Source organism: Pezoporus occidentalis, unplaced genomic scaffold (assembly GCF_034315485.1).
Source record: "Pezoporus occidentalis ecotype Australia unplaced genomic scaffold, CSIRO_AGI_Poc_V1 ctg2008, whole genome shotgun sequence".
Taxonomy (NCBI): domain Eukaryota; kingdom Metazoa; phylum Chordata; class Aves; order Psittaciformes; family Psittacidae; genus Pezoporus; species Pezoporus occidentalis.
In genome coordinates, this window is record NW_026913866.1 from 252 (window position 1) to 10200 (window position 9949).

General features: G+C 58.4%; 1 protein-coding gene across 1 annotated transcript; it reads right to left on the bottom strand.

Annotated features, from left to right (window-relative positions):
- Positions 1 to 1318: 1318 nt before the first annotated feature.
- Positions 1319 to 9512, bottom strand: LOC134163575 (DNA repair protein XRCC1-like; the record flags this gene model as incomplete). The annotated part of the gene is made up of 8 exons (XM_062618524.1): positions 1319 to 1410; positions 1485 to 1521; positions 1619 to 1713; positions 3601 to 3717; positions 5367 to 5619; positions 5707 to 5789; positions 5869 to 5965; positions 9441 to 9512. Coding segments are annotated over 8 exons (846 nt in total), but the record flags the coding sequence as incomplete, so codon positions are not given.
- Between the last annotated feature and the right edge of the window lie 437 nt (positions 9513 to 9949).

Here is a 9949-nt window from a genome sequence, read left to right on the forward strand (position 1 = left end):
CAATGGGGTTATTATGGGTTCCAATGGGTTATTATGGGTTCCAATGGGTTATTATGGGTTACAATGGGGTTATTATGGGTTCCAATGAGTTATTATGGGTTCCAATGGGTTATTATGGGTTACAATGGGGTTATTATGGGTTATTACGGGTTACAATGGGATTATTATGGGTTACAATGGGTTATTATGGGTTACAATGGGTTATTATGGGTTACAATGGGTTATTATGGGTTCCAATGGGTTATTATGGGTTACAATGGGTTATTATGGGTTACAATGGGGTTATTATGGGTTACAATGGGTTATTATGGGTTCCAATGGGGTTATTATGGGTTACAATGGGGTTATTATGGGTTATTACGGGTTACAATGGGATTATTATGGGTTACAATGGGTTATTATGGGTTCCAATGGGGTTATTATGGGTTACAATGGGGTTCCAATGGGTTATTATGGGTTGCAAGGGGTTATTATGGGTTACAATGGGTTATTATGGGTTCCAATGGGGTTCCAATGGGTTCCAATGGGGTTCCAATGGGGTTCCAATGGGTTATTATGGGTTCCAATGGGGTTCCAATGGGTTATTATGGGTTGCAAGGGGTTATTATGGGTTACAATGGGGTTCCAATGGGTTATTATGGGTTACAATGGGGTTCCAATGGGGTTATTATGGGTTACAATGGGGTTCCAATGGGTTATTATGGGTTCCAATGGGTTATTATGGGTTAAAATGGGGTTCCAATGGGTTATTATGGGTTACAATGGGGTTCCAATGGGTTATTATGGGTTACAGTGGGTTTATAATGGGTTATTATGGGTTACAATGGGTTACAATGGGGTTATTATGGGTTACAATGGGTTACAATGGGGTTATTATGGGTTACAATGGGTTTATAACGGGTTATTATGGGTACAATGGGTTATTATGGGTTAGAATGGGTTATTATGGGTTACAATGGGGTTATTATGGGTTACAATAGGTTATTATGGGTTCCAATGGGTTATTATGGGTTCCAATGGGGTTACAATGGGTTATTATGGGTTACAATGGGTTATTATGGGTTACAATGGGGTTATTATGGGTTCCAATGGGGTTCCAATGGGTTATTATGGGTTACAATGGGTTACAATGGGGTTATTATGGGCTACAATGGGTTCTAATGGGTTCCAATGGGGTTATTATGGGTTCCAATGGGGTTACAATGGGGTTATTATGGGTTACAATGGGTTCTAATGGGTTCCAATGGGGTTATTATGGGTTACAATAGGTTATTATGGGTTCCAATGGGGTTCCAATGGGGGGTACCCCCAGACCCACCGGGCAAGGGGGGAACGGGCTCTTCCTCCTCCTCCTCCTCCTCCTCCTCTTCCTCGCTGTTCTCCTCCGTGGAGCCCCCATAGGGATCATCCCTATGGGGCAGGATGGGTCAGTGGGGGGGGTGGGATGGAATAAAGGGTGGGGGGGGGCACCCCCCAACACTCACGGCTCTGATTGGTCGCTGTCATCCCCCGAATCAGCTCCTGCAAGGGGATTGGATGGGATCGATGCGGGGGTGCGGCCCCTTTAAGAATGGAGGGGGGGGGGGGGGAATAGGAGGAGGGAGGGGGCGTGGCTTACCACTGGTCACGTGAGGGGTGGGGTCCGCAGGGGGCGTGGCCTCATCAGGCTCCTCCTCTTCGCTGCCGGAGGAGGCGGAGCCATCCAAGAGGTACCTTGGGGGGGGGGGGGAGGGAATGAGGCCACGCCCACAAGGGGGCGGAGCTTAGGGCAGCCCCTCTACGGGGTGGCCAATCAGCAGGCTCTAACTGCAAGGGGGCGGGGCTTCCACAGCCCATTCAGGTCCCATAGGGCTGGGTGCAGGGGTTAGAGACAGGGGGCGTGGCTTAGCCAACAGGGGGCGTGGTTTAACCAATAAAGGGCGTGGCTTAGCAACTAGGGGGCGTGGCTTTATGCTCCAGGGGGCGTGGCTTCCACAGCCCATTCAGGTCCTATAGTGCTGGGTGCAGGCCTTAGAGACAGGGGGTGTGGCTTAGCCAATAGGGGGCGTGGTTTAACCAATAAGGGGCGTGGCTTAGCAACTAGGGGGCGTGGCTTTGTGCTCCAGGGGGCGTGGCTTCCACAGCCCATTCAGGTCCTATAGGGCTGGGTGCAGGGGTTAGAGACAGGGGGTGTGGCTTAGCCAATGGAGGCGTGGCTTAACTACTAAGGGGCGTGGCTTAGCAACTAGGGGGCGTGGCTATATGCTCCAGGGGGCGTGGCTTCTACAGCCCATTCAGGTCCCATAGGGCTGGATGCAGTGCTTAGAGACAGGGGGTGTGGCTTAGCCAATGGAGGCGTGGCTTAACAAAAGGGGGCGGAGCTTATCCAATAAGGGGAGTGGGTTGATGCCCAGGGGGCGGGGCTTGATGCTCCAGGGGGCGGGGCTTCCACAGCCCATTCAGGTCCCATAGGGCTGGGTGCAGGGCTTAGAGACAGGGGGCGTGGCTTAGCCAATAGGGGTCGTGCTTTAACCAATAAGGGGCGTGGGTTAGCAACTAGGGGGCGTGGCTTTATGCTCCAGGGGGCGGGGCTTCCACAGCCCATTCAGGTCCCATAGGGCTAGGTGCAGGGCTTAGAGACAGGGGGCGTGGCTTAGCCAATAGGGGGCGTGGTTTAACCAATAAGGGGCGTGGCTTGATGACCAGGGGGCGTGGCTTTATGCTCCAGGGGGCGTGGCTTCCATAGCCCATTCAGGTCCTATAGGGCTGGGTGCAGGGCTTAAAGACAGGGGGCGTGGCTTAACAAAAGGGGGCGGGGCTTATCCAATAAGGGGAGTGGCTTGATGCCCCAAGGGGCGGGGCTTCCACAGCCCATTCAGGTCCCATAGGGCTAGGTGCAGGGCTTAGAGACAGGGGGCGTGGCTTAGCCAATAGGGGACGTAGTTTAACCAATAAGGGGTGTGGATTAACCAATAAGGGGCGTGGCTTAACTAGGAAGGGGCGTGGCTTAGCAACTAGGGGGCGTGGCTTTATGCTCCAGGGGGCGGAGCTTCCACAGCCCACCCAGATCCCATAGGGCTGGGTGCAGGGGTTAGAGGCAGGGGGTGTGGCTTAGCCATTAGGGGGCGTGGATTAACCAATAAGGGGCGTGGCTTAATGCACAGGGGGCGTGGCTTGATGCCCCAAGGGGCGTGGCTTCCACAGCCCATTCAGGTCCTATAGGGCTGGGTGCAGGGCTTAAAGACAGGGGGTGTGGCTTAGCCAATGGAGGCGTGGCTTAACAAAAGGGGGCGGGGCTTATCCAATAAGGGGAGTGGGTTGATGCCCAGGGGGCGGGGCTTGATGCCCCAAGGGGCGTGGCTTCCACAGCCCATTCAGGTCCCATAGGGCTGCGTGCAGGGCTTAAAGACAGGGGGTGTGGCTTAGCCAATAGGGGGCGTGGTTTAACCAATAAGGGGCGTGGCTTTATGCTCCAGGGGGCGTGGCTTCCACAGCCCATTCAGGTCCTATAGGGCTGTGTGCAGGGCTTAAAGACATGGTACTGGGTACAACCAAGAGGGGGCGTGGTTTAACCATTAGGGGGCGTGTCTTAGGGCCCAAGGGGGCGGGGCTTGTGCTCACGGGCGGCAGGGCAGGCGGCGGCCCCGCCTCCGGCAGTCCCAGATCCAATCAGGGCTCACGAGGAGCCCCCCCATCGCGCGGGCCCGGGCGGCTTTGGGGGTGCGGGAGAAGGCGGAGCTAAAAAGGGGGCGGGGAGAGAGGGTGAGAAAGGGGCGGGGCTTGAGGAGGGGAAAGGGGCGGGGTTATGGGGAGGGAGGGGTGGGGTAAGAGGGTAAAGGGGATGGAGAAGGGGCGGGGCTAAGGGGGAAGGGGCGGGGCTAAAGAAGGGAAGGGGTGGGGCTAAAGATGGGAGGGGGCGGGGCTAAAGGCATTAAAGGGGAGGGGCTAATGGGGGAAGTGATAAGGGGAGGGGGTAAAGAAGGGAAGGGGCGGGGCTAAAGGGGAGGGGGTAAAAGGGTGAAAGGGGAGGGGCTAAAGAAAAGGGGTGGGGGGAAGAGAGGAAAGGGGAGGGGCTAAAGGCATGGCTATGGGGAAGGGGTGGAGCTAAGGGAAAGGGGTGGGGCTAAGAGCAGAAGGGGCGGGGCTAAGAGGAGAAGGGGCGTGGCTATGGTAAAGGGGTGGAGCTAAGGGAAGGGGTGGGGCCAGGAGGGGAAAGGGGCGGGGCTAAAGAATGGAAGGGGCGGGGCTAAGATAGGTGAAAGGGGCGGGGTTAATGTGAGAAGGGGCGGGGCTAAGGGAAGGGGGTGTGGTCAGGGTGGGAAAGGGGCGGGGCTAGTGGAGGAGGGGCGGGGCTAAGAGGGGTGAAAAGGGGCAGGGCTAAGAGAAGGGGCGTGGCTAAAGGCTTAGGGGCAAGGGGTGGAGCTAAGGGAAGGGGGTGGGGCCAGAAGGGGAAAGGGGCGGGGCTAAAGAATTGAAGGGGTGGGGCTAGGAGAGGTGAAAGGGATGGGGCAAAAGAATGGAAGGGGTTGGGGCTAAAGGCTTAGGGGCGTGGCTACGGGGGAAAGGGGTAGAGCTAAGGGAAAGGGGTGGGGCTAAGAGGAGAAGGGGCGGGGCTACGGGGAAATGGGTGGAGCTAAGGAAAGGGGGTTGGGGCTAGGAAGGGAAAGGGGCGGGGGTAAGAGGAGAAGGGGCAGGGCTACGGTAAAATGGGTGGGGCTAAGGGAAGGGGGTTTGGCCAGAGTAGGAAAGGGGCGGGGCTAAGAGGGTGAAAGGGGTGTGGCTAAAGTCTTAGGGGCGTGGCTACGGGGAAAGGGGTGGAGCTAAGGAATAAAGGGGCGGGGCTAAGAGGAGAAGGGGCGTGGCTAAAGGCTTAGGGGCGTGGCTACGGGGGAAAGGGGTGGAGCTAAGGGAAGGGGGTGGGAGCCGAAGGGCACACGGGGGGACGGCAGTAAGGGAAGTGGCTAGGGGGTGGCAAAGGGGCGGGGCTAAGAGAAGGGGCGTGGCTAAAGGCTTAGGGGCGTGGCTACGGGGAAAGGGGTGGAGCTAAGGGAAGGGGGTGGGGCTAGGAAGGGAAAGGGGCGGTGCTAAAGCATGTTAGGGGCGGGGCTAAAGTATGGAAGGGGCGGGGCTAAGATGGGTGAAAGGGGCGTGGCTATGGTGAAAGGGGTGGAGCTAAGGGATGAAAGGGGCGGGGCTAAGAGAAGAGGCGTGGCTAAAGGCATAGGAGCTTGGCTATGGGAAAAGGGGTGGAGCTAAGGGAAGGGGCGGGGCCAGAGAGGGGAAAGGGGCGGAGCTAAGGGAAGGGGGTGGGGCCAGGAGGGGAAAGGGGTGGATCTAAGGGAAGGGGGCGGGGCTATAGGGCGGGGGTGGAAGGGGGCGTGGCTCACACGAGGTGCGTGCAGCGCGTTGTCCAATCAGGGCTGTACTCGGCTCCCATGGCAACGGCGGCGGCGCGCAATTGGCCACGGAGGGGGTTCTCGAAGCCACTCAGGGCCACGACGACGCCGGCCAAGATGGCGGCCGGAAGGGGCGTGGCCTGGGCGGGAGGGGGCGTGGCTTTGGCCTCGACGGGGCGGGGCTGCTTCGGCGGCGTCCCATTGGTGGAGGAAGGGGGCGGGGGGAGGGGCGGCGCTTGGGGGGCTGGAATGGAAATGGGGGGGTGGGTGAAGGGGGCGGGGTTTAAGGGAAGGGGAGGGGCTTAAGGGGAAGGGAGGGGGCGGGGCTTACCCGGGGTTTGGGGGCGGAGCCAGCGCTGGCTTTGAGGGCGGCATCGGCGTAAGTGGGGCCTGGGGGAGGGGCCTTGGGGGGTGCTGGAAGGGGGCGGGGCTTAGTGAGGCCACGCCCCCCCTCCCATTGAGGCCACGCCCACAAAGGGGGAGGGGCTCTTACCTGTGGGGGAGGGGGGGCGCTTGTAGAAGAGGGCCCCGGGGGGGCGGAGGGGGGAGGGGCTCCCATCCCGGAGGGTGAAGGGGCCCAAGCGGCGAACCTGGGGGGGGGGGGGAAACAGGGGGGTTATGGGGCAGCTATGGGGCAGGGAGGGGGCACCTATAGGGCAGTTATGGGGCAGCTATGGGGCAGTTATGGGGCAGCTATGGGGCAGGTATGGGGCAGCTATAGGGCAGTTATGGGGCAGGTATGGGGCACCTATAGGGCAGTTATGGGGCAGCTATGGGGCAGTTATGGGGCAGCTATGGGGCAGCTATGGGGCAGCTATGGGGCAGCTATGGGGCAGCTATGGGGCAAGTATAGTCCAGGTACGGGGAAGTTATGGGGCAGTTAGGGGGAAGTTATAGGGCAGCTATGGGGCAGGTAGGGGGCAGCTATGGGGCAGCTATGGGGCAGCTATGGGGCAGGTATGGGGCACCTATACTGCAGTTATGGGGCAGCTATGGGGCAGCTATGGGGCAGTTAGGGGGCAGCTATGGGGGACTTATGGGGCAGGTAGGGGGAAGTTATGGGGCAGTTATGGGGTAGCTAGGGGGCAGGTATGGGGCAACTATAGGGCAGGTATGGGGCAGCTATGGGGGACTTATGGGGCAGGTAGGGGGAAGTTATGGGGTACTTATGGGGCATTTATAGGGCAGCTATGAGCCAGGTAGGGGGAAGTTATGGGGTACTTAGGGGGCATTTATCGGGCAGCTATGGGGCAGGTAGGGGGAAGTTATGGGGCAGTTATGGGGTAGCTATGGGGCAGGTATGGGGCAGCTATAGGGCAGTTATGGGGCAGCTATGGGGCAGCTATGGGGCAGCTATGGGGGACTTATGGGGCAGGTAGGGGGAAGTTATGGGGGACTTAGGGGGCATTTATAGGGCAGCTATGGGGCAGGTAGGGGGCAGCTATGGGGCAGCTATGGGGCAGCTATGGGGCAGGTATGGGGCACCTATACTGCAGTTATGGGGCAGCTATGGGGCAGCTATGGGGCAGTTAGGGGGCAGCTATGGGGGACTTATGGGGCAGGTAGGGGGAAGTTATGGGGCAGTTATGGGGTAGCTATGGGGCAGGTATGGGGCAACTATAGGGCAGTTATGGGGCAGCTATGGGGGACTTATGGGGCAGGTAGGGGGAAGTTATGGGGTACTTATGGGGCATTTATAGGGCAGCTATGAGCCAGGTAGGGGGAAGTTATGGGGTACTTAGGGGGCATTTATCGGGCAGCTATGGGGCAGGTAGGGGGAAGTTATGGGGCAGTTATGGGGTAGCTATGGGGCAGGTATGGGGCAGCTATAGGGCAGTTATGGGGCAGCTATGGGGCAGCTATGGGGCAGCTATGGGGGACTTATGGGGCAGGTAGGGGGAAGTTATGGGGGACTTAGGGGGCATTTATAGGGCAGCTATGGGGCAGGTGGGGGGAAGTTATGGGGCAGCTATGGGGCAGCTATGGGGCAGCTATGGGGCAGCTATGGGGCAGGGAGCAGTTATGGGGCAGCTATGGGGCAGGTAGGGGGCAGGAATGGGGCACCTGTGAGGTGCTATGGGGCAGCTATGGGGCAGCTATGGGGCAGGGAGGGGGCAGCTATGGGGGACTTATGGGGCAGGTAGGGGGAAGTTATGGGGTACTTGGGGGCATTTATAGGGCAGCTATGGGGCAGGTAGGGGGAAGTTATGGGGCAGTTATGGGGCAGCTATGGGGCAGGTATGGGGCATTTATAGGGCAGCTATGGGGCAGCTATAGGGCAGCTATGGGGCAGCTATAGGGCAGTTATGGGGCATTTATAGGGCAGCTATGGGGCACATGGGGCACCTATAGGGCAGCTATGGGGCAGCTATGGGGCAGCTATGGGGCAGGTAGGGGGCAGCTATGGGGGACTTATGGGGCAGGTAGGGGGAAGTTATGGGGCAGCTATGGGGCAGTTATGGGGTAATTATGGGGCAGCTATGGGGCAGGTAGGGGGCAGTTATGGGGGACTTATGGGGCAGGTAGGGGGAAGTTATGGGGCACTTATGGGGCATTTATAGGGCAGCTATGAGCCAGGTAGGGGGAAGTTATGGGTCAGCTATGGGGCAGTTATAGGGCATTTATAGGGCAGCTATGGGGCACCTATAGGGCAGTTATGGGGCATTTATAGGGCAGCTATGGGCCAGGTAGGAGGAAGTTATGGGTCAGCTATGGGGCAGTTATAGGGCATTTATAGGGCAGCTATGGGGCAGCTATAGGGCAGTTATGGGGCATTTATATGGCAGCTATGGGGCACCTATAGGGCATTTATAGGGCAGCTATGGGGCAGGTAGCGGGAAGTTATGGGGCAGCTATAGGGCATTTATAGGGCAGCTATGGGGCAGCTATAGGGCAGTTATGGGGCATTTATAGGGCAGCTATGGGGCAGGTATGGGGCACCTATAGGGCAGTTATGGGGCAGCTATGGGGCAGCTATGGGGGACTTATGGGGCAGGTAGGGGGAAGTTATTGGGGCACTTAGGGGGCATTTATAGGGCAGCTATGGGCCAGGTAGGGGGAAGTTATGGGGCAGTTATGGGGCAGCTATGGGGCAGGTATGGGGCATTTATAGGGCAGCTATGGGGCAGCTATAGGGCAGCTATGGGGCAGCTATAGGGCAGTTATGGGGCAGGTACGGGGCAGCTATGGGGCACATGGGGCACCTATAGGGCAGCTATGGGGCAGCTATGGGGCAGCTATGGGGCAGCTATGGGGCAGCTATGGGGCAGCTATGGGGCAGGGAGGGGGCAGCTATGGGGGACTTATGGGGCAGGTAGGGGGAAGTTATGGGGCACTTAGGGGGCATTTATAGGGCAGCTATGGGTCAGGTAGGGGGAAGTTATGGGGCAGCTATGGGGCACTTATAGGGTAGCTATGGGGCAGTTATGTGGCAGGTAGGGGAAAGTTACCGGGCAGCTATGGGGCATTTATGGGGTAGCTATGGGGCAGCTATGGGGCATTTATAGGGCAGCTATGGGGCAGGTAGGGGGACGTTATGGGTCAGCTATGGGGCACTTATGGGGTAGCTATGGGGCAGGTATGGGATAGTTATAGGGCAGCTATGGGGCACTTATGGGGCAGTTATAGGGTAGCTATGGGGCACTTAGGGGGCAGCTATGGGGCCGTTATTGGGCACTTATGGAGTAGCTATGGGGCAGCTACGGGGCACTTAAGGCGTAGCTATGGGGCAGCCAAGGGGCACTTATGGGGCAGCCATGGGCCGGGGGTCAGTTATGGGGTCAGGAGGGCACTTAGGGGGAAGATATGGGGTTGGGGGGGTGGGTGTGGGTCAGTGTGGCTCAATATGGGGACTCTGTGGGATCAATATGGGGCCTCTATGGGTGTCTATGGGGCTCTGTGGGTCGCTATGGGTCTCCATCGGGTGTTTATGGGTCTCTATGGGTTGCTATGGGGTCCCTATGGGTGTTTATGGGTCTCTATGCAGTATCTATGGGTTCCTATGGGTCTCTATGGGCTCTCTATGGGTCTCTATGGGTCTCTATGGGGCAGGAGGGGGTCACTCACCGGGGCCACAGCAGGAGCCGCATCCTCCGGGGGGCCGAAGAGACGAACATAGGAGAGACCAAAGGGACGGTCCTGGGGGGGGGACAGAGACCACTATAGACCCCATAGCCCCTATAGACCCCATAACCCCTATAGACCCCATAGCCCCTATAGACCCCATAGCCCCTATAGGCCCTATGGGCCCCATAGCCCCCATAGGCTCACCTGGCTATAGGGCTGGCTGCAGACCCCTATAGCCCCCATAGCCCCTATAGGCCCCATAGCCACCATAGCCCCTATGGGCCCCATAGCCCCTATAGACCCCATAGCCCCTATGGGCCCCATAGCCCCCATAGCCCCTATAGGCCCCATAGCCCCTATAGCCCCCATAGCCCCTATAGCCCCCATAGGCTCACCTGGCTATAGGGCTGGCTGCAGACCCCTATAGGCCCTATGGGCCCCATAGCCCCTATAGGCCCCATAGCCCCTATAGCCCCTATAGGCCCCATAGCCCCTATGGGCCCCATAGC